We start from the raw sequence: 23,262 nt of genomic DNA on the forward strand, positions 1-23,262 counted from the left end.
CCCGGTCCGGTTCCCCCTCCCGGTCCGGTTCCCCCTCCCGGCGGCGGCAGCTGCTCGAGGCCCGGGCCTGAACCTCCTCCCCCTCCCGCCAAGAGAGGAGCCCGAGCCCCCGCCCCCCGCTTCGTCCCTGGAGCAGAGACCCCCTCCCGCCCTGCATCCTGCCCCCCCACGAAGGAGCCCCCTCCTCCTGCCCCCCCAACAGGACCCCGAAAGGAGCCCCCTCCTCCCACATCCCCCCTCAACGGGAGCCCCGAAAGGAGCCCCGTCCTCCCGGCCGGCCCCTTTGCTCCTCAGGCAAGACCAGCCGCTGGTTCGGGGTGGCGCAGCCCAAGTCGGCCAAGAGCAGCGCGAACATCCTGCAGCAGGAGGAGCTGATCGCGCAGAAGAAGCGGGAGATCGAGGCGCGGCTGGAGCAGCAGGCGAGGCARAGCTACCTGGGCCTCCCGCAGCTGCCCCTGCTCGGAGAGTACGTGCGCTCCGCTTAGGAGCCGGCTTAGCTGCCGCAGAGCGGGTCCAGCTCCATCCCACGGGCGAGTTTTTTGGAGGTCCCGCTCTTGGAGGCTCCAGTAATTGATAATTAAGCGATGATAGGTCAGGTTTGGCGGAGTTCTCCGGTTAAATGCTTGCCTGGATGCACAGGAGCATCGTGACACTCCTGATCCTGTTCCAGTGTGGGAGCGAGGAGGAGAGCGGGGGTAAACGTGCTAAGCAGCAAGCTCAGTGTTCTCATGTCTCCAAAAAGCTGGCTGTATTTTCAGCATTAAATGAGAGAGAGATCAGTGAACGCTGGTGCACATCTTGTTTTCTGGCCAGAATAAGTGTACAAGGGCATGGGGGAAGGCATGGAGTACCATCACCTGCTTTTCTTTTTCCTATTTAGAGATGAAGGTTCTGAAAACGAAGCCTCTGTTTCCAACAAGTTTGTTAATGATGGCAGTTTCCTCCAGCAGTTTCTCAAGCTGCAGAAGGAAAAGTCAAGTGCTGGTAGGTCAACTTCGGAGCAACAGGGGCCTTGTTCTCTTGACGATACTGGCCTTGTATGAGCTGCCTCCCTATATGTTCCCATTGGAACTCATCTGTGAGCTGTCACTAGTATGACTAGTTTCTAAAACAGTGGTGATCCCATTTAAATTTGGATTGGAATCTTTCTTGGAGGCCATACGTGCTAAGGAGGTTTGTCCTTTTGCCATCAAGGGGTGCCATAAAGAAAAGCATCTCTTTTCTACCTTGAATTTCCACTTGGAAAGAAATCATCCTAAATTTCACTTAGCTACGCAGCTTTTACCAGTCAGTGTCTTTAACTTGCTCTTAAAATAAYTGCCCGTTGCAGCTGTTGTTACTGCCTGTTCTTTGTAACCTGAGTTTAAAACAGAAAGGATGTGTAGGAATTATTTTCCCCTCGTTCTTTTTGAAGAACCTCCCCCAAGTTCTGCTAATAACCCGGCAAACGCTTCCGCATCAAATGTTGGGAAGAAACCTATGGTGTTTGGGAAGCGCCCTGGGCAGGTCCTCAACAGCATGCTGCACCAGGTGAAGAACTACTCCCATTCCAAACAGCCCCCGGTCGTTAACCGCCTCAGTGTATTTCAGTCGCCCGATGAAGAGGAGGAGGAGGATTATGAGCAGTGGTTGGAAATTAAAGGTAAATGACGTCTTGTGCTCTGCTGCTTTTATGGGCTCGTATATCCAGGCGGTGGGGTTTAGACAGCTGGGTTTCTCTGAATGTGATAGGCTAGGATGCTGCAAGGCTTGTTTGATTAATGACCTATTTCTTTTGTGTGTGTATTTTAATCAGGTATAAAATCAGRTTGGAGGTGGTAAATAAGTAATAGAAAGCCTTGTGTCCTTTCATTATATATGTATTTTTTAAAGTTTAGCTRTTTCTGATGGGAATTCATAAAATCTCAATCTTAGCAAGCGTGCACGTGAGTGTGAAGCACACTGCAGTGTGTCCCTTAGCTGCAGGGGGCCGAGACACGCGGTGGCTCTTCAACTTGCAGGTCCCGGGTTCACACTTAGCCTAGAATAGCGCACACGACTCCTCCTGCGTGCCCTGTGTTCAGCACCTTATCCAAAACGTTTTTGTCTAAGCAAACGTGTTTAGTCCCCACCGACTGTGCATTACATGAGATACGATGGGTGTTAGTGGGTCCTTTCTTGGCACAGAAACCAAAGTGCAGTTTCTTGCAGCCCGGATCTTTGGGATTTGCTCCAAGTGAGGGCTGAGGAAGGAAGCTGCAGAGGAAGGGCTGGATGTGCAGCTGCTCCAGCTGCCTCTGGTGTCTGGATGCAGCATGAGTGATGCCTCGGGGCCTGCAGTCTGCAYTCTTCCATGATTTATTAAAAATCAGTCCAGACTCCTGCTCCCTTGTCACCCTGTGTTTTATGTGGAGTACAATTGTCAGAAGCAAAGTGAAGTTGTACCTAAGTTTTGGTAATCCAGATCTTAGGCTTTTCTGGGTGGTGGAAAATCTAGTTAGACAATTTGGTTTCTAGAAGGGGAGTGTAGAGACTGATGGTAACCGAGGAATTGTAATTTGTACAGCTATGTAAGACTGGTTCCCCCATTTCATCCTCTCTCTTCCCATCCCCGTTCTACTTTTGTCTGCCTCTGTGGTTCGTAGAAGTAATGTACCTGTTGCCTGTTTGGTGTGTGAGTTGAACCCCAGTACTGACAGCCTGCTTAAAGTTTTACCCCCAGAGGATGCGGAGACCCGACAAGTGGTGGAAAAGCTGGCTAGGTTCGTGGCTGAAGGGGGACCAGAATTAGAGAAGGTCGCTATGGAAGATTACAAGGATAACCCAGCTTTTTCGTAAGTGTGGCAATAACTCTCGTGTTCCAAAGCAGCACACTGGCTCTTTGTAGGAGGCATAGTACGTATACAGTACTTACAAGACCCATATGCAGGTCTTAGGGGTCTTTTGGTTTAATTATCCTCTAGTGGATTCCAAATCTGCTGCAAATAATTGTCTTCACTTTGGGGAAAATGAGGCAGAAGGGAGGACTGTGGTGTTGCTGAGGATACAGATCAGTTAGCAGGACTAAGAATAAAAGTTGGGGATTTGGCTGTGCACGCTGCGTCGTGCAGCGTTTGAGCATACTGGGCTGGGTCTCCAGGCTGATGTGTCTCCTCTGCCATCAATCCGCTGTGCGGCTGTGGACATGAGATTCGCCCCTATATGAGAAGGGGAGACGCATAGAATGTTTCCTCAGTCAAATAACAGAAAACATTTGGATGTGAGATTTTAGATCAGAGCTAAGTGCATTTATATATACTAAAGCATTTATAATTCATGTTCTAAATGCCTTCTGTGTAATTTATCTTCTATTTCTTTCTAGTCTCTTGAGTTATATACATCTCAGAGTATCAATATTTGTGTAGAGCTGTTGCTGATGCATATTTTCCACCCTTTTTTCCTTCATTCCCCACACCCTTGCCCTTAGGTTCTTACATGATAAGAACAGCAGAGAATTCCTTTACTACAGAAAGAAAGTGGCAGAGATAAGAAAAGAGAATCAAAGTTCTCAGGCATCCTCTTCGGAGAAAGGTAACTAAACCTGGGGATTTGGAAAACAGTCCATGAATTAAGAAATTACTGGTACTTTCTTCACTCTCTCTGTAACTGCTTGTTTGGTCTGTTTTGGAAACAATGAGGGGGATATTTGACTGACAGCCTATTACCTGTAAATAAAATTTCAAAAAGTCACAAATGGAAGGAGATTTTGATACTACAGCATCAAACTCTGGTGCCCAAGTGATGGTTTCTCATGCCTGCGGGGCACTATGTCATGCTCGTGACAGGCTCATGAAAGAAGTTTTCCTGGTTTGCTCCAGAATACTTAAAGTGAACCAAAAGGAAAACATTTCTCCATTGTCTGTGTGTTGGAAAATACACTTCTGTCCTGAAAATACATTGAGTAAAAGTGCTTTTTCTTGATATTCTAATTTGATTTGTTATCAATGAAAACTGTCCTGCTCTTTTCCTGAAGCTTTTGTCTTCTCTTTGGGGCTGTTTTGAGTCCTGCTTTGCACAATCCTTGCAAATGGAGAGGCTCTGGCTTCAGGTGGAGAAGCAGCAGAAGTGGCTGATTTGCCAGAAAATGGGTATTGTGGGTGCAGACCCTGGTTAACTGTGTTAGACAGAAGGCTGTTTTTGAAGACGGTCCTGCTGATAAGTTCACAGCTCAAACAACTTGTGATTCAACAGACTGCAGGCTGAAGGAGCTTGTTACCACTATCAGCCGACTGTTAAAACAGTTGGGAAGCTAAGCAGTATTATCCATACTTTACAGGTGTGGAGTTTTGAAGCAAGGAAAGGGTATGACTTGTTTATAATCATGTCTTCTGCCTCCTGCTCCTGTGCCAGGACGCTGGCGTACTGGGAGAGTGCAGGTAGCAAATGTCCTATAAGGCTGTCTGGTTAAATAACGTATTTTCCCGGCTCCTTATAAGCATGAAATATGCTGGAAAACTTAATGTCTCTGTGTCTTTGGACTAAGGCTGCAGTAACCACTGCTTCCAGGTGAGGATTGGGGTTATTCCAGGGAGAGTTTTTGTCCTACAACCCCTCCCTGAAAAGGTGGGGAGGTGCCTAGTGGCAAGTAGGCACAGCTGGGATTACTGTACATTATTAGTTTGTCACTTTTTCTACATCCTTCCCATTTTTGCCTCTAATTTCAGCGGCAAATATTTTAAACCAGAGGCCACTGAGCGTACTAAGGGGTAATGCTATGGAAAACAGCCTAACACGAGGAAGAAGCAGGCTTCCTCTGCAAGCAGAGAGAAATGTGAAGAGAGAGAACTGATTACAAAGTTGTGTTACTTTATGCAATATCATGTTCTTATGATTATAAGTGCTTTGACTGTTTATGTCTAATGTTTCTAAAAAATAAACTCGACCTTTTGCCCTTATTCTGCTCTTGGGGTTCTTAGAACAGATAGGCTATGACTGTTGCTTGTGTGAGTTGGGCCCAGTACTGACAGCCTGCTTAAAGTTTCACCCCCAGAGGATGAAGAGACAAAGAACTTTGCTGAGAAACTGGCCAGGTTCATAGCAGCCGGGGGCCCTGAGGTGGAAGCTATTGCCTTGCAGAACAACCGAGAGAACCATGCTTTCAGGTAAGGAGGAAACCTGCAGCTGAGTGTCATGGGAGGGAGCTTGTTGGGCATTTTAGTTAAAGAAAATAATAGGCAAACTCGTAAATCTGAACTCATCTTGCAATTCCAAGCTGTTTCTGAGGTAGCTTTGCAAGCATTAATTAAGCTTCATGGCTTGAACCAAGATGCAGGGAGAGGAAGCGATTTATCCAGAGCCACAAAGAAAATCAGTGTCAGAGCTAGGAAGAGAACAAAGAAATGTGCAGTTAACCCTGCTGAACTAACTTGTAAGCATACGGTGTGTGTTTGAAGCTGAGTTCTTTTGGATTATGTTCCTCTCTTGTCCAGCTCTCCCCGTTGTTACTTTGAAATTGCATCTGCCTGTCTTGATATCCCTCTCTCACAACTGTTTCCATGGTACATTTTTATGCTGCTTGTCACATAAAAGGTTCCTGCGTGATCATGTTACCCTTTCTGGATCACCCTGCTACAGGCCTTTTTTATTTACAAAGAATGAATACATATTTATTTAAACTTTTACTACAAAACATAGAGCTGGAGGCCTGTCCTGCAATCAGCTGATTAGTTTGTTACCTCTGCATTGCCCTTTTAATTTGCTTTTTGTCTACTTGGTTTTGATCTCTTAAGCCGGAGTCTTGCCTGGATGTCTCTGTGAGCTCAGAACAGGGTCAGGGGCACTTTTCCATTTATCTGTTTCACAKCCAAATGTGTCATTCATTATTCATAGCAGCCGGTGGCTTGTGCCAGGAGTGTTATTTGCTCCACAGCACAACCACTTTGCAAGGTGGTAGAGCCACCATTCTTGTCACTCTTTAGTGTAAGATGCTCCTTTTGGCTGGCCAAGCCCAAGGCCTTGTGAAAGAGTGGTGGTTTTAAAAGAGGCTGGCTGGTGTTTCACCTCCAGTGACAGCTTTCCCTAAAATGAATTTACACTTTCCTTCTCACCTCCTTTCTRTTGCAATGTACGAGTATAATTCCAACCTTTATGCTGCTCCCTGCARCTGATGTTTGCTGTGGGCCCCCAGCCACCACTCATTCTCACTTCTGCTGTCTGATYAAGTCCCTGGGCTGCTCTTTGTGCAGCATCTTCACTAACATGCAGGTAGGGCCTGTAGCTTTAGCTCCCCCTTTGGAAAAATCTTTCTCAGCCTGYTGGAGGTGGATTGTTCTCTTTAGTGCTTGCTGACAGCTGTTTAATGTCTCCCTTTGGTCTCATGCATGTTTCATTTTTCTGCTTTTACAAACTATTTGGTGTGTTCTCTGGGAGGGAAGTGAGACTGGCAAGCCTTATTTYTGTTGGCATTTTACTGGCTTTCTTCTAGTCCTCTGGGTTAATGGCCTTGTATTGTGAATAATATTAGAGGTGCTAAGATTTGAGCTGCTTTGTTCTTCAAGCATTTCCTTAAAACCACACSGGTGGTCCCTCTTGAGCACCAGCAGGTGAAACACCACCTCCCCTGCTTGSATTTCCTCAGGCTTTCCCTGGGGARGGTCCAGTCTTGCCCTGGGCTCAACCCCGAAGCAGTTCCCATCAGGACGATGCTTGTGCCYCGTGTGGCATCACCGCAGCACTAGATTTACCAGACAACAGCCCTTTCTGCTGTCTCAGGAGAGCATCTGCTCGCACAGAAGAGACTGTATTGAGTATCAAACTGCTCCTCTAAAAATGGAAGCTGTAGAGGAGCTATGGAGAGACAAAGTTTCTGCTTATTTAAATGTGGGGGAGAAGACCCCCCAGATACACTCATGTTTATTACAAATGTGTTTTTCTATATAGCCTCCAGACTAGGGATTGCTCATGGTCTCAGTACAGATACTAAGAAYTTTTATTTCAACTTAAAGGTCAGAAATGCTTATTCCTGGAAGGGGCAGCGACTGAGGCAATGTTTGTTTTGAGGCAGCAGGAAGGAATCGTGGCAAAAAGAAACGGGCTGCTCGTGTCTTGGCATCTAGGCCGAGCAGAGGGTGGGAGCGGTTTCTTTCGGCAGTGGTTTGGCTTTTTCTTTGGTAAGACCTGAGCAGGGAGTTGTTTTTGTCTTTTTAGCTGGAACCTGGTGTGTTGTGAAGCCCCTGCAGTCTTTCCAAAACTCTTCTGGGAAGCAAGTGTATTCCGTGGGAGGGCCCTGCGTTTCCACGGATGTAACATGATCCTTTTTAGTAAAGTGTGTTTATTTGGTACCATAAATAGCTGTGGCTCACTTGTGAATGGGAAATGCACTTCCTGGTCCTAAAGGCTTGCAGCTTTGCACAGGCAGCCCGGGCCCTGCATTGCACAGACATATACACAGGATGGTGCTGGAGAGTAAGGAAGTGTGTGGGAAGGCTGGTTTTACCAGCACAAATTGTGGGAAAGGGGAAGCCCTGACCAATTTGTGGTACAGGTCAACCTGTGGATATGACTTGCATGCAAAACCTTTTTCTTTTTACAAAACCTTTTGCTTTTTTTTYTTTCCCATTAGGTTTTTATATGAGCCAAACAGCAAAGGCTACAAGTATTACCGCCAGAAACTGGAGGAATTCCGTAAGGCCAAAGCCAGCTCTGCGTGTGCCCCCGCCTTGCACACAGAACCCAGTCTCAAAAGGAAGAACATTCCGGAGGCGACGCCGTCTCCGTCGTGCTTATCCTCCTTGCCCCCGTCCTTGCCCTCCCCTTTGCCCTCACCATCGCCGTCTTCGTCCAACGAGACAGCTACAACAGCCCCTACTACAACAGAAGCAACGACGACAACAACAACAGCTRCAGCCACTGCTGCTGCAACAGCTACTGCTGCCGGCGCTACCAAAAAGAAGCGGAAGAGCAGGTGGGGGCCTGAGGAAGACAAGGTKGACTTGCCTCTCCCACAGCTCGTCCAGCAGCTGGATGGTTCTCCTTCCCCACTTTCAGGTTAGTAGGTCTCTATATTAGTCTTGATTTGCTGTTTCCCTTTGGGAGTGTGCTCTGCCTTGGCCCAGCTGGCTGTTCTAACAGGAAACCCAGCCTATCTCTTGTATCTCCTCAGTCACCAGTCCCCTATCTTCAAGCCTGCTCTAGCGGCTAACTCTCCCGGGRTGGAAACCCCGATAAACCACTTTATCTTGCTGACACCAGGGACTGGATCTTATCGCTCTACAGCTATCTCCAAAAACCTGCTGGACTCTAGCTCATTACGGCCTCAGCTTCCATGCTATTTGGGGCTATTTTACTTCGGAAAGAGAGACTGTCAGAAAACAAATTTCAGAGGCTGACTCTGCTTATTCCCAATGGCAGAGTAAAATCCCCGGGCAGTGTTTCTGTCTTACTGAGCAGGAGGCTAGACAGGAATAGCTGTTTCCCTAGCTGCTGGGGRGACGCAAGTCTAACTTCTGGTGCAAATTTATACCATTTTCAGTTCATTTGATTACTATCAGGGTTCACAGTGCTTGCCAGCATTGAGACTGATACCCCTGTTGCTTCTCCTGCCAAGGTCACCCAAGGGGTGCAGCTCAAATTGAGTACTAAAAGATAATTCTTCYGTTTTGGGCATTTCTAGTTGAGGCTGAACGCTTGTGGCCCATCAGTGCATGTGCAGGTGGGTAATTAGGTAGACAGAGAGGCACATCTTGGATGACTCAGTTTTGGTACCAGGTAAGTGCAGACATTTAAGAGGGCGTATGTGATTCCTTTGCCCAATTAGTGTGGTATGGGGAAAGGATGTGAAAGGGAGAAAGAAGAGGCACAAGATAAGGTCGTTGGTGTTGGCAAACTGAGAGAATTAATGGTATGAGGCCGGAGTTGCAGGAAAAGTAATAAATACCTGTCTCAGTAAGGACTTCTTTCAAAAAGCAATTGCAGAACAGACAAAGTGAAGCGAATAATGTAAAAGAAGATATCATTTTCTGAGCTGCAGGGTGGTGAGATCACGGATAATTCTCAACTTGTAGTCGGTCTGTAGGATTCCTTGCTCCAAGGCGGTGGGTTTTTGGGCTTGAGAGGAGATAATTGCTCAAACATTGACAGCTTTGTTAAGCTTGGGTAAGATGTAGGGTTGTCTGTCTGTGCTGTGGTGTCTGATTGCTGCAGAGGTCAGGAGGGAAAGACTCTGTCGCCTCGTGCAGCACTTCAAATGTAGATGAAGGGAAGCTTGCATGTAATTTTGAAGCTCTGTTTACTGATTKCAGCCCTATATAGAAATCTTCTGCCTGTATCTCACTTGTACAAGACGATACCAACCTGGAGGCCCCATTCATTTGACCCTGAACTGCTGCTTCTAGTAAACCAGATGCAAACAGCTCCCTCATCTTGTGCATCTAGAGTTTTAACTTCTTTCTTTCCTCCCTGCAGACCATGATGAAGCTTAAATGCTGAAGCTGGGCAGGCACTAGCAAAACAAGTATAAAATTTCGTCTTAATGCCTCCCGCTGCAGTGGGGCTTGCGAGGCTCTCCGTGTGCCCATTCCTGCATGTTTCCTGCTGAAGTCTCCCCTGGCTCTTCCTTTTGGCCTCCCCTTAATTAGAAGGGACATGCTAGCTGTGCTCGTGCTCGCTTTCTGCATGGCTTTGTGTCAGGTAGAAGAAAAGGACAGCAAATAATTCTCCAGGCATATCAAATCAACCATTAATGCATGGTTAGTACTCTGCAGGGAGCAGGTTTCTTTTATTAGTTCAGATCAACTAATCCCTTTCTAGAATTAACATCTCTGACAGGTAAACAGAATACCAAATTACACCCCTGGTCCTGTGGAAGGTTAGAGTTGCACACTGTGCTTTCATTCCTAAATATCTGAGTTTTAGCTCTGTGTTGTTATCAGTTGTTTTGGATTTAGCGGAGGACTGCTCTCCTTTTTATTTCTTTCTTTATTTTCTCTGTCTATACACAGTAAGAAATCAGTATCATAGAAAAGAGAAAGCGTTGCCCTTTTGGACATAAACAGGGATATTGTGATTAGTGAGTTCTAGGGAGTAATGGAAGATGAAGAGAAATCATTAAAATATCCTGGAATTTAATCCTGGATTGGACTGGGTCTGATTTGTTTTGCCTGAATATGATCTTCAGACCATAAAGCAAAAAAAAATCAGACTCTTCTGCACTGAAATTTCTCCTGCTGTCCTCAAAGGACATTCACTCCTGTTATAAGAAGCTCCTCTTTGGGAATGTGGGTAAAGGATAAACCTTCACATAGTCTTTTGCCAATGCTGCAGATAGACTGCRCCATTAACCCTGTAAGCAAAGCTGATGTCATTCARGAAAAAAATTTATAGTGCAAAACAACAGCTTTTTCCCAAGCCTGCTGAACGAGAGACTCAGAAGCAAATCTTACCTTTTGCCTAGTGTTTGCCTGCTGCTACCCTCATGTAATGAACTTAAATCTCATTATCCATTTTGATGTAAATACCTTGACTGGTCTTATTTGTGAGGAGACTTTGCATTTCAGATGTGGCTTGGGGAGGAGCTTTGCTCTTTCTCTCAATTTTTCCTGGATATATTGTCCGTTTGGCCAAGACTGCGCCATACCCCCCCAGCTCCCTTTCCACGGTGGCTGTTCCAACATTGTCATGAAGTCTGCAGGTTCYGCGCTATTGAGCCAAGCCAGATGTCATGTTAGTGCAGTGGGCTCCCTTTTCTGGGGGGCAGAAGATACTGGGAGGTAAAAGATGCTGCCCCATCCTTCCCTTTCTCCTTTAAGCTTGTTCGATCTGCTGGCAAGGCACCAGGCAGCGGGGCCTCTCGAGCCAGGCTGGCTCTGTGCCGGGGCGTTTATGCAATTCAGAAGGAAGCCACGTTGCTGCTGACCTCCGTGAAGGGCAGAGTCTTCCTCGGTGCGTTCAAGAAGGCTTTTCCTGCCCTGAGGAGGGAGGTGGATCTGTGGCTAGGGCTGGCGCTCAGGTGCCCCAGTCCTGCCTAACTTAGGGTGAGATTTGCTGCAAGGTTTACACGGAGCAGCTCTAGCATATTCATTAAAACCATCTCCAGATCTCCCTTTTCTCTATGGGGCAGAAATGAGGCTTTTTACCAATAACGCATRGATTAATTTTTCTGTTTGCTGTTGCTCCTTGGGAGCTGGGAGCGCGTTTCCCAGCGCCAGGCCGGGCTGGGRGTTGCTGCCCTTCCCTCGGAAACCCTCTTGCAGTGTTTTACATAACTGCTCCTGCAGAGCTGGCTCCCGGGGAATGAGCCGGGGCTCGGGCCGCGTGCAGGAGGGAGGATGCACTCTGTTGTGCCCTCCTTGGGAGGCCGGAGCTTTTCAGGAATGCTGCTTTCCCATCGCAACGTGCGTGGCCAAGAGCAGTGCTCAGATCAACTGCCCGGGGGAGAGGACAACCCCTGGGGCATAATTAGCATGCTGGGTAGACATTTGGTGTCATGAACAATGATCCTATTGTTATTGGGCTTCATAATTAATAGAGGATGAATAATTAATGAAGCATCATTTAGCTGTAGTCTGGACTCACATGCAGATGGAGGCTTTGGCAGTCGTTAGGAAGAAATCGCTTTCTTTGTATTGAAAAATGCAACACACTTTCAAGTGCAGTTGTGTCTTCTTTCAATCTCTTAAATATTTAGCTGCTGGGATGCTAATGCTGAGGTGCTTTAGAAGGGAGCTGGCGTCCTGCTGGATATGTATGAGATGCGTTTGCAAGGCAGTCTGCATGGCAATTCTCTCTATTTCTAGCTCCAGCGATGTTGGCATTACTTTTTTTTTCCATGATGTACCAATTAAAAATAGGCAGTTTTCATTTTTTTGACACTGACCCTAGAATGTGAAGTGTCTTCGTTTCAAACCAGCAGGTTCCCTGCCCAGATAATCTTAATATCTGCTTTCAGGCCTTATCTGATACAGCAGCAAAATCATTCCACAGGAGGCGCTTCCAAATGGGGCCCAGCAGAAATTGGAAGATGCATCAGTGGGATTCTCAAGCTGAGACTTAAAACTCTCCCGCTTTGAAAGTGGAGGCCAACGTCCCTGGCAATGTTGTTCTTGAGCCTGTAGACTAGAAATTAAAATCTCCTTGGGGAATGGTAACTTCCAAAGAAGCATAATGTGCATGTCTTTAATGTGGTCATTTGCTTTTCATTTTGAATGAAGTTGCTGTTTATGTAGTAATCAGCATACGCTTACGTGCAGAGATTGGACAATATGCTGACAGGCTCAGATAAGCTCCTGACTCAAGTCTGAATAATTAAGTGTCACTCTTTGCAATGAGTGGGGTCTGTAAGGGAGCCTCGTGAGGAGAATTAAGATGAGAGCAGAAATGATTTTTAGAGCGTGGATGGTGCAGCAGATTGTCGTGCAGCCTGACCTCAAAGGACACGAGATACGGGTTGAGTCCGCTAAGAGCATGAGCACAACCTTGGACCACAGTGAGGGGATGGTCTGAGCTCGTTGCTGGTGGGTTTCCTGCCTYTGTCATTCCCTGGATTCTACCGGGTTCCTGTTTTTCAGTTAAATGACTAAATGCTGGACCTGCGAAATGAGTGGGAAACTTCATGAGGGGATTTGTCATGGGGGTTCTCTGCTATCAACACCTGTCTCAGGTTTTTGAAAATCTTTTAACATGTGTTTATTTCAGTTCAGGACCTCAAGGGTCTCGGTTATGAAAAAGGGAAACCGGTTGGTTTAGTGGGTGTGACGGAGCTCTCTGAGGCCCAGAAGAAGCAGCTGAAGGAGCAGCAGGAGGTAAAGTCCTGAAGTGATCTCCAAATTCATTTGTGCACTAACATATTACAGTGCAGCATGGCCGAGTTAGACGGGAAAACAGAGAGGGAAATGGGAAAGAYGTTTTCCCAATGGCCCAACAAATAAATCTCTGGGATTTGTGCTGAACGCCTAAGAATCGTGTGATGCTGCAGTCAGCAGAAATAGCTTACTGGGCGTTGGGGGATGTGCATTACACCAGCCAATTGCTGTCCTCCCAACCTGAAACCTCAGATCTCTAAGGTGTGTTGTCACATCCAAAGCAGCACACGAGCAGCTGCAGAGGTGGGGAGAGGGTGGGTGGATGTGTGCAAGCTGTGGTGGAAAGAGCAGAACTGGCTTTTGCTGGGACGCGAGGGCAGTTACGAAGTGGAGAACTCCACGGGGCTCTGGCAGACCCTGCTGCCTGTAAACTGGCTGTCTTGCCTACGTGGGCTCTTGCTCCTCTCTCCTTAGATGCAGCAGATGTACGATATGATCATGAAACACAAGCGAGCTATGCAGGAGATGCAGATGATGTGGGAGAAGGCGATTCAGCAGCACCAGCACGGCTATGACAGCGACGAAGAGGTGGACAACGAGCTGGGCACGTGGGAGCATCAGCTGCGACGCATGGAGATGGACAAGACACGAGGTGTGTGGAGAGCTGCTGGGCAAGCATCTCCCTCTGCTCTTGTGCAAAGGCCTCCAGAGGGAGGCATCGGAGATCACGCTGTCACAGAGGGAGTTAGAGTCTCCCGATCCTTGCTCTGTGCCCTGGTTTCCTTGCTTGTAAAGTGGTGATATCCGTGCATTCCCGTGAGGCACTTTACCCTTCACAAAGCTCGCCGAAATTTCCCATGGAAGAACACTGCAGAATTGCTGTTTTCTCTGCTCCGTGTCTTGTGCAGAGTGGGCCGAGCAGCTGACCCAGATGGGCAGAGGGAAGCATTTCATCGGAGACTTTCTTCCCCCTGATGAGCTGGAGAAATTCATGGAGACGTTCAAGGCACTGAAGGTGAAATAGCAGAAATGTCTTGGGGTGCAGYGGCAATGCTTCAGAGTGGTCCGCTAGCAAGGAGGGAAACACCTCGTGCATCTTCAGCCCCTTCCATGGTAGTCAGTCCCCCTGGAGCCTTGAGCTGCTGCTGGATGCCCTGGCAGTGGGAGCTGTTAGCTCTCCTGTAGGAAGGAAGGGGTTATTTTTCTGCTCTTTACAGAGAAACAGCTACAGCAAATTAGAGAACAGACTATTGGGACAGGATTTCGGAGGGGGTAGCTGAAATTATAGACAAACCTCTCAGACTACCCACCATGTGTCTGCTGTTGTGGTTTAGGATAAGTGGTTGTTACTGCCAAGCAAGGAAATTTTTGAATTTTTATCCAGACAATTGCAGTAAAGTATAAAGCCTACAAAAAGCTTATGCAAAGCTCTTCATACCTGCCAACTCTTGCTAAACAGCAGAATTTCTTGATGCTGGCATCCCTGATAATGTTTTCTTGTAACCAGCATGGGGTCTGAGGTTCCCTGGAGATCCTGGTTTAAATAAGAATTGTAGCTGAAGCCTGAGCAACTTTAAAGTCAGGAGCTGAATTATTTCTCAGCTTAATCTCATGGTAACATTCCCGGCTTCTTGCAGGTTTTTATAAGGCTTGTGTGGCTGTGCAGCACTTCAGCACTTACCTGGTTTCTACTCTGTGGTGCAGGAATGGAATCCTAAGAAATCCTGCTAGTTACTAACTCTTTGCCAGGCACCTCCAGGAGCTGAAGTTGATTCTTCCTCCCCTTCTCTSACCCACAGAGATCACTTGTTTGTATGTATTTATGTATGAATGTACACAAATTAATCAGCAGTGCCTTTTGTCTGTGTGCAGGAAGGCCGTGAGCCAGATTATTCCGAATATAAAGAATTCAAACTGACCGTGGAAAACATAGGTTATCAAATGCTGATGAAGATGGGCTGGAAGGAAGGCGAGGGACTTGGCTCGGATGGACAGGGGATTAAAAATCCAGTCAGCAAGTAAGCAGAGTTCTTCCACTATTGATCTTTCTTTTCCTCTTACRCCAAAAATTGATGTTCTTTGGAAGGAGCTGCAATGAATGTGACTGCAATTCATCACTTGAGCAGAATATAGAATCTTCACAGCAAAGGAGAAAAATCATTTCTGGTTTTGTTTGTTCCCCCCACCTGCTCCCCAAAAGAACCAGGTTTGTTCCTTTGCTGCAGTGTGAGCCAGGAGTATTGSTTCTACTTTCAATTTTCGTGGTGTGTTCTCCCATTCTGGAGTAAAGGCGTGGGAGGAGGCACTTTCTTTAGCGCTCTGTCCGCTTCCAATCAGTGAGGTACAAATCAGCGCGTCTGGCTGCCAAAGATCAACCCGCCGGTCAGAGCGTGGCTCGGCAGGGAGCCCTCCAAAGCAGGGCTCGCTCCCTGTCCCCCAGGTAAAAGGTTAAGCAAATACACGCTGACATTACTCCTTCCATCTAACAACAGCGAGTGTCCCTGGTTCGGAAGGGGAAGGTAGAGCCGTGGCCACAGTATAAACCCCTCACTATCAGCTGGCTCTGCTGATTGCTGATGGTCCCCAGTGCCCCGTGGTTGTTGTTTTGAGACAGCAGGTATTTCTGGTCAAGGGGAGGCTGAGCTGGCCCATTCCTGAGCAACCTCATCCCTTCTTTCCCAACAGGGGAACCACCGCCGTGGATGGAGCTGGTTTTGGCATCGATCGGCCGGCCGAGCTCACCAAGGAGGACGATGAGTACGAGGCATTCCGGAAGAGAATGATGCTGGCCTACCGCTTCCGACCAAATCCCTTGGTACGGCGAGCCCTAAACCAGGCAAAGGCCTTCGAGACTCCCATGCGTCCCTTCCAAGGCATGGGAGCCTTTCTAGTTCAATTCCCTTTTCCTCTTAAATGCCCTGGAATCCTAGCGTGGTTTGTTTGGAATAAGCATTTTCCTGATTGCAAAAGGGTTGCAAGTTTGGGGTAGCCTGTGTTATGTTCAGTATGCCAACAGGCCTAGAAAGCAACATTTGTCATTTTTGGTGGGAAATCTCAGCTTTCGGTGTCAAAATGTTGCATTTTATTAGTGTTCTCGGGTAGTMGTTAAGCTGAAATGCTCATTGCTCTGTGAAAATAGCCATTTTGATGAATTTTTCTCTTGTTATTCCCTCCCACAGAACAATCCACGACGACCTTACTACTGATGGAGCTTTTGGGGCAGCCTCTTTCCAAAACCGTTGTAACTTTACTGTGAAATGTTATGAAATTGCGTTGTTATTCCCTTATTTACTAATATTGTAAAGCTTACTGAAGTCCCAGTACCATCTCTCACGTGGAGGAGAGGCCTCGAGCCCACTCGCAGCGCACTCGAGTGTCATGACAACGGTGCTGGAACAAGGTGTTGAGCAGAGAGCAGGTGATGGGGGGTTTATTCGGTGCCCTGCTGAGCAGAAGGGTCGCACCAAAGATRCAACAGGGATAGTTCAGGGACTCCCTTTGTTTCTAGCTCAGTGCCACGTTGTTTATCAAGGAATGCGTGTTTTTTTTTCTGCGCAGAATCCATCTGTTGAGGCACACAGCTCGAGCTGCCCCCTCTTCGTCTTTTATTGCAAATACAACAAGGGCCTGGCCCCGGCCTGACTTTGGGGGCTCCTGCTGAGGGTTTCTTCCTTGAAGAGCTGGGTGCTGATGCTGACGTGAAGTCTCTAGTGTGGCCTGCAGCTGCCATGGCAAAACCAGTGCCTCGTTGTATTTACCTCTGCCGTGCGTGGAGCGAGGCGCCCAGGGGAGGCTCCTTCAGCTTCGGGGGCAGCAGCCTCCTCCATTTCCTCCATCCTTGAACACTAAGTCCACCCACAGCTTCCTAGCRAAGTGAGAGACTTGCTAGCACTTCCCAGGGATGTGGGTGAGGAAGAACCAAGCCTTCGGMCACAGTTTATCTAAGGCAATTTGGACTCTGTTGTCATATGAAACACCTCAGCAACTATACATTTTCTTCATCCACTCTGTAAATAAAATAAAAATYATCTGTTCCTTTTTTTTTTTTTTTCCTGAATCGTTGGAAAAAGTGATCTTGCCATAGGATTTCATAGGCCGGGATCTGTGCTCCAGTTTTCTTTCCTTACCATCATTTTGAAGCATTTTTCTTTTGTGTGTGAGTGTATATATGTGTGTGTATGTGTGTTTGTTTTGTTTTTTACAGGTGTTTTTCTTCTGTCCATGTCCCAGAATCCTGCCCCTTGACCCGTGTTTCTTTTTTGTGAACTTTTTTTAATGACATAGAGTAAATGGCTTTGCTTTCAATAAAAATACTCCAAACAGTTCAGGAAGGATCAATTCAGTACGGGTCGTTTTGAGAAAAGCAGGATGCAGAGGTGGAGCCCGGCGCCCTCATGGGGAAATGCTTCACCCAGGGTCCTCGTGAGCCCCTTCCCTTTGCACGGTGCGTGCGGTCGTGCTCCTCGCTGCCGCTCTGTTTTCCTTGCGCTCTCCTATAAATAAGGATGCTCTGTGAGGCAAGAGCGACCTGCTTGCGGTGTGAGCTGCCTCCCCTTCCTCCCCTGCTCTTCCTCCTCCTCCTCCCCTGCTCTTCCTCCTCCTCCTCCTCCTCCCCTGCTCTTCCTCCTCCTCCTCCCCTGCTCTTCCTCCCCTTCCTCCCCTGCTCTTCCTCCCCTGCTCTTCCTCCCCTTCCTCCTCTACAAAGCGGTGCTGGTGCTTTCAGAAGAGCCTTCGGAAGCTGCATCCCGCTGGCTGCTGCAGTCACTGAAGTTGGGCTATTTTGGATCAAAGAGTAAATCCCTTATTCCTGGCGGGAATGCGGCCTGCCAGCTGCACGGAGGTGAGCGCGATGGAGCACAAGCGTCCTTCCCACCCACGATGGCGATGCTGCGGTGGGGACCGGAGCACCCAAACGGTCCTACAGCAGCAGCACCCGRGGGCTGGGAGAGCCCCGATCCCTTCCCGCGTGGAAAAGGGTTGTTAATGGGTGTCTATTGGTGCCTATTCCGGCTCCTGCCGAGGGACAGGGGCCTCCGCTGTGGAAGAGCGCAGCCGGAGCCGCGGGCAAAGTGCAGGGCGGACTCCGGAGCTGCGCGGGAGCGCGCGGGCGCCGGGTGAAAGGTGGGAGCGGCGCCCAGAGCCCTCCCAGGGCAGGCTTCTCCCTGCGCCACCATGGCGGGAATATTCAGGTGGGAGGTGAGGCTCGGGTGCAGGAGGACAGGGTGGCTCCAGCTCCCCGCCGCGCTCGGACACCTCGGAGCGCTTCCCACTCCCTGTTTCAGGCCTGCATGAAGCGGTGCCTTTCACCGGCTCCCCCCTTTTCCTGCAGGTCGGAAGCACCGTGTCCTCTCGGCTCTTCCTGGTACTTAACAGCTTCCACACCGAATTAGGGGGAAATCAAAGCCAGCGCTCGGCTCCTGCCCGGTTCCGTCCTCGCCACGGCAGCTCCCGCTCCTTCCCGCGCGGCTCCCGGCGCGTTATCCGCCTGCGGCGCTCTGCGGCGCTGCCTGTTTGCTCGGCACGGGCCGAAGTCCGCGGGTGACGACGGCGGCTCCGGACGGCGGCGGCTCTGGGATGCGGCTCCCGGCCGTGCCGGGCGCGCTCGCCCTCGCCCTGCTCGCCTTCCCCGTGGCCTTCGGCGGCAACAGCCTGGCCGCCCTGGCAGAGTGAGTGTCGGGACGGGATGGGACGGGATGGGACACAGTGCTCGGCACCGCGGGAAGCACTTTGTGCCGGGCAGCTCGGAAGGAATGAAGGCTCTGGCAATGGAGAAGATCTCCGGGGTGGCCTTTTCGCCTTCCCAATCCCGCCATSCTGCCTCGAGGCTGCTCCTCTTTCATTGCCCCGTGCAGCGCTGGCGATGCCGATGCCGGCTGTGCCCTCTATATCCCCTTAGTGCTCAGTTCTGCCTTGCTTTACCGCTGAACACACTAAGGTATTTTAGCCAGTTTTCCCTGCCTTCCTTGCAGAATTAGTGCATTCCCGGCCTCCTGATAACTTCCCTCACAGGACTCCTGATTTTCCRTGGCTTTTCCCCCGGTCCCTTCCCTTGGGTCTGCCCAGCCCTCCAACAGCCCTTAGGCTCTGCTCAGCTCCCAGCAGGAAGTTCCGCACTTGAGCCATGAATCCGTTGTTCTCCAGGAGCAATTAGTCACGTAGCAATTAATTATCCAGTAGTAATAATGTGTTTTTACTGTAGCAGCTCAGAATATGATTTATTTTGCTTTATTTTGTTTTGTTTTTCCCTATAATCCCTTTCTAATCGCTTTACACGCCGATATGATATATATTTACATGGTGTCCTATGGAAGTGCATCAGCCAAGAGCCACTCGCTCCTCAGAAGGGAGAGCCAAATCCTCGTGATTCCACCTAAAAATGCCCATTAGGGAGTAGGTCCCTGACGGGGGCTCGTGGCTGTCCCCCTCGCAGCAGCCCCGCGGCGCTGGTGCTCGTGGGGACCCTCGTGCTCGCTGGCCTCGTCTCCGTCGCCTTCGTGAGCGGAGGGAGCCGCTTGCAGGACCCGCTGTTCTGCGGTGAGCGCCGCTCGGGACCGGGATGCTCCATGTGTCGGGATGCTCTGTGTGCCRGGAYGCTCCATGTGCCGGGRTGCTCCATGTGCCGGGATGCTCTGTGCACTGGGATGCTCTGCGTGCCGAGATGCTCCATGTGCTGAGATGCTCTGTGTGTCGGGGTGCTCCATGTGTTGGGATGCTCCCCATGTAGGGATGCTCTGTGCGCCAGGATGCTCCATGCGCCGGGATGCTCCACGTGCTGGGATGCTCCCCGTGTCGGGATGCTCTGTGCACCAAGATGCTCTGCATGTCGGGATGCTCCGTGTGTTGGGATGCTCTGTGTGTTGGGATGCTCCGTGTGTTGGGATGCTCCACGTGCCAGGAGCAGAGCGGGGGTTCTCGGGATGCTGTACGGAGCTGAGCGGCTCCCGCGGCTCCCGCCCGCAGTGTTCGTGGTCTTCTCCTTCGCCTCGGCCGTGGACCTCGTGGTCGCGCTGGAGGAGGACGGCTTCATCTCCGGCTTCGCCGAGCTCTACGTGAGGGAGGTACCCAGGCCCGGCCGGCGCCGCGGGGCCCTGCTCAGCCACGGCTGCAGCTCCCACGCCCTGGAGCAGCCGCTGACTCCATCCCTCCTTCCCTCCATCCTTCCGTCCCTTCATCCCTCCATTTCTCCATCTCCCCTTCTCTCCAACCCTCCATTCCCCTATCTCTCCATTCATCCCTCCATCCCTCCTTCTCCTTGCATCCCTCTATCCTTCTGTCCCTCCATTTCTCCATCTCCCYTTCATTCCTCCTTCCCTCTGTCCCTCCATCCTTCCATCCCTCTGTCTCTCCTTCTCCTCCCATACTTCTTCCCTTCCATTCCTCCTTTCCTTCCCCTTCCATTCCTCCTTTCCTTCCCCTTCCATCCCTTCTTTCCCTCTTGCACCCCTCCTTTCCCTCCCCTTCCACCCCTCCTTTCGCACCCCTCCTTTCCCTCTCGCCCCGTCCTTTCCCCGCTCGGGGGCGCGGGCCGGGAAGCGGCTCTCCCGGGAGCCGCAGCCGCCGCCGTTCCCGCAGGGCGAGCCCTTCCTGCGCACGGCGCACGGCATCCTCCTCTGCTACTGGGACGGCACCGTGCACCACGGCCTCTACCTGGCCATGCTCGCGGCCATGAGCCAGAGGTGAGGGCGGCGCGGCGGCCGCGGCGCGGGGACGCGGGAGCCCCGCTCTCACCCCCTGTCCCCGCAGGAGGAGCTACAGGAGCCTGGGGCTCTTCTGGCTGGGCTCCGTGATGATGAGCATCGTGGTCTTCCTCCTCGGCAACCTGCTAGGTGCGGCGGTGGGGGGCGGCGCGGCGGGGGGCCCCGGGGCTGCTCCGTGGTGCCGAGCGCGGCGGCTGCTCCCGCAGGGAAGCACAGCTCGGAGCTGAGCGCCGCCGTCCTGCTCAACGTGCCCTACGTGGCGCTGCCCGTCTGGGCCGGCCGGCGGCTCTTCCAGCAGCCGCGGGCGCTGCCGGGGCTCACGGCCGACCAGGTGTGACACACACGGGATGCAGGACACGGGACGTGGGATACGGGACATGGGACACGGGACACAGGACATGGGATGCGGGACACGGAATGCGAGACATGAGACATGGGGCATGGGATGCAGGACACAAGACACGGGAAGTGGCATGCGGGACATGGGACACGGGACTTTGGACATGAGACACAGGACACAGGACACAGGACATGGGATGCGGGACACGGAATGTGGGACAGGAGACATGGGACACGGGACGTGGGATGCAGGACATGGGACACAGGATGCGGGACAGAGGAAATGGGACACGGGACACGGGGATATGCGGGACACGGGACACAGGACACGGGATGAGGGACGCGGGACACGGGCCCGGGTCTCGGCGCTCCGGCTGCCCGCGCGGGGAAGCGGCAGCGGGGGCGGCTCTGCCCCGGCGCAGGTGGCCGAGGAGCAGCGCAAGGGGCTGCACCGGCGGCCGCAGGACGCGGCGCTGATCGTCCTGCTGCTCCTGGCCGCCCTGTTCACCTTCTTCAGAGGCATGGTGAGCGCTGGGGATGCCGAGGGGACGCTCAGGGTGCCCGTGTCCCCCCCGCCACCGCCGCGCTCTGCCCGCCCAGGTGGTCCTGGACTGTCCAGCCGACTCCTGCTTCGAGTACATCTACCAGCGCGAGCCGTACCTGCGCGACCCCGTCGCCTACCCCAAAGTGCAGGTGACGCCGGCGGCACCGGGACCCCGCGGAGCTCCGCGGCCTGATGGAAAGGGGACCAGGGACCCCTATGGCACAGGGGACCTCGCAGAGTCCCCTGGCGAGGGAGCCGCTGGGAGCAGCCCTGGTCCCCGCAGCGGCCACACGGCTTTGTCCCCAGGGTGGGCGGTGGGTGACGCTGGCACCTGTCCCGGCAGAGCYGCCTTTCCCAGGGTGGCCTTGCCGTGACGCCGTCCCCGTGTCCCTGTGTGCCCAGATGCTGATCTACCTCTTCTACGTGCTGCCCTTCTTCTGCCTGGCCATCTACGGGCTGCTCCGGCCCGGCTGCGCCTGGGTGCCTGACTGGAGCCTGGTGGTGGCCGGCGCCATGGCCCAGGTGAGCGCCGGGGGACCGAGGGCACCCAGCACCGGGCTGCCAGCTGCCCATCCCTCCGGGAGCCGTTTCCATGGCGATGCCCGAGCTCGATAATTACGTTTTTTCCCTCTGTGGATCCGAACGGAGCCGGGGAGGAGTGAGACAGAAATAGGCTGGAGCGGGCGGCCACCGTCCCGAGCTGGGACCTGCACGGGGAGKGGGACAGGAGGGCCCCGCGGGCACCCGTGTGACGAGCCGCGCCGTGCTCTGCAGGCGCAGTTCRCCCACGTGGGCTCCTCGCTGCACGGCCGCACGCCCTTCCCCTACCAGACCCCCGAGGACACCCGCGGCACCTTCCTGGCGGCCAACGCGCTCTACGCGCTGGGCCCGCAGCTGCTGGCGCTGCGCTGCCTGCGGCGCCCCGCGTTCTTCCTGCCCGCCGCCGCCAGCCTCCCGCGCGGCAAGAAGCACCAGTGACGGGCGCTGCTGCSCCTGCCCTGGCRCCGGGACCCCCGGCGCCTCCCCCGGGGTCCCCGTGCTCTGCCATGCTGGCGGAGGCGCCGCGGGAGCGGGCGCTGCACTCCGGACACGTGCGTGGGAGGATGGGACCTCGGAGCAAAGCGGTGTTTACAGAATAAATGCCCTAAGGGGGCGGCTTTTTAACCCCCACGTGCCTGGGCTGCTGCCGGGGACCTTGTGGTCACGGGTGCCACCGCACCGTGCACTTCCCACCATCCTGATCCCTTTCCGTACGGGATCGCGGCTCCTTGCGCCCTTGCTGTGTCCTTGGCACTGTTGGGGAACCTGGGGAAGCATCGTCTCAGGGGCATAGGGGTGCATAGGGGTGCATAGGGGTGCACAGGGGGGCAGGAGGGTGCATAGGAGTGCAGGGCAGGTGCACAGGGTGCAGGTTGTGCACGAGGGTGCAAGCACATGAATAGGGGTGCAGCAGGGTGCATGGAGGTGCAGGAGGGAGCACAGAGGTTCAGGAGGGTGCACAGGGGGGCAGGTGGGTGCATGGGGGTACGGGACGGTGCACAGGGGGGCAGGAGGGTGCACAGGGGGGCAGGAGGGTGCACAGAGGTGCAGATGGGTGCATAGGGGGTGCAGCAGGGTGCACAGGGGGGCAGGGTGCACACAGGGGTGCAAGCGTGTGCTGCATCTGCACACACGTGTGCAAGGACACACGTGTGCATGTTCCGGCACCGTCTCGGTGGGTGCACACGCGTGTCCCAGCTGCACGGAGGGGCCGGTCCCTGCCCCCCCGCGTCATCCTTCCGCGGCGGGGGGGGCAGCGCCCGGCCCGGTCTGTCGCACCGAGCCCGTTGGGCTGGTGACCTTGGCGAGGCGCCGCCGTGCGCAGCGCCGGGGCCGGGCCCGGGCCGCGCTCCCGGTGCCGCCCCCTGCGCGGAGCCGCCGCGGCAGC

At 52.3% G+C, this 23,262-nt stretch overlaps 2 protein-coding genes across 2 annotated transcripts in view; both read left to right on the top strand.

Annotated features, from left to right (window-relative positions):
* SUGP1 (SURP and G-patch domain containing 1) overlaps window positions 1-16,879 on the top strand; it is an 18,023-nt gene extending 1,144 nt beyond the window's left edge. Inside the window, exons 3-15 of the mRNA XM_026038794.1 lie at window positions 295-466; window positions 881-984; window positions 1,415-1,642; window positions 2,690-2,813; window positions 3,446-3,549; window positions 4,997-5,120; window positions 7,580-8,004; window positions 12,649-12,755; window positions 13,230-13,407; window positions 13,664-13,770; window positions 14,628-14,773; window positions 15,441-15,570; window positions 15,935-16,879. Coding sequence (XP_025894579.1) covers window positions 295-466; window positions 881-984; window positions 1,415-1,642; window positions 2,690-2,813; window positions 3,446-3,549; window positions 4,997-5,120; window positions 7,580-8,004; window positions 12,649-12,755; window positions 13,230-13,407; window positions 13,664-13,770; window positions 14,628-14,773; window positions 15,441-15,570; window positions 15,935-15,961 — 1,976 coding nt within the window. The 3' untranslated portion in view covers window positions 15,962-16,879. The remainder of the gene's footprint in view (window positions 1-294; window positions 467-880; window positions 985-1,414; window positions 1,643-2,689; window positions 2,814-3,445; window positions 3,550-4,996; window positions 5,121-7,579; window positions 8,005-12,648; window positions 12,756-13,229; window positions 13,408-13,663; window positions 13,771-14,627; window positions 14,774-15,440; window positions 15,571-15,934) is intronic.
* Window positions 16,880-18,329: 1,450 nt separating this feature from the next.
* Window positions 18,330-22,313, top strand: TM6SF2 (transmembrane 6 superfamily member 2). The gene is made up of 10 exons (XM_026038850.1): window positions 18,330-18,421; window positions 19,186-19,289; window positions 19,716-19,813; window positions 20,328-20,431; window positions 20,499-20,581; window positions 20,659-20,783; window positions 21,214-21,315; window positions 21,392-21,484; window positions 21,738-21,857; window positions 22,110-22,313. Exons 1-10 carry the CDS (start codon window positions 18,330-18,332, stop codon window positions 22,311-22,313), a joined length of 1,125 nt encoding a protein of 374 aa, XP_025894635.1.
* Window positions 22,314-23,262: the final 949 nt, after the last annotated feature.

This window comes from Nothoprocta perdicaria, unplaced genomic scaffold (assembly GCF_003342845.1).
Source record: "Nothoprocta perdicaria isolate Ctin4 unplaced genomic scaffold, notPer1 scaffold_218, whole genome shotgun sequence".
Lineage (NCBI taxonomy): Eukaryota > Metazoa > Chordata > Aves > Tinamiformes > Tinamidae > Nothoprocta > Nothoprocta perdicaria.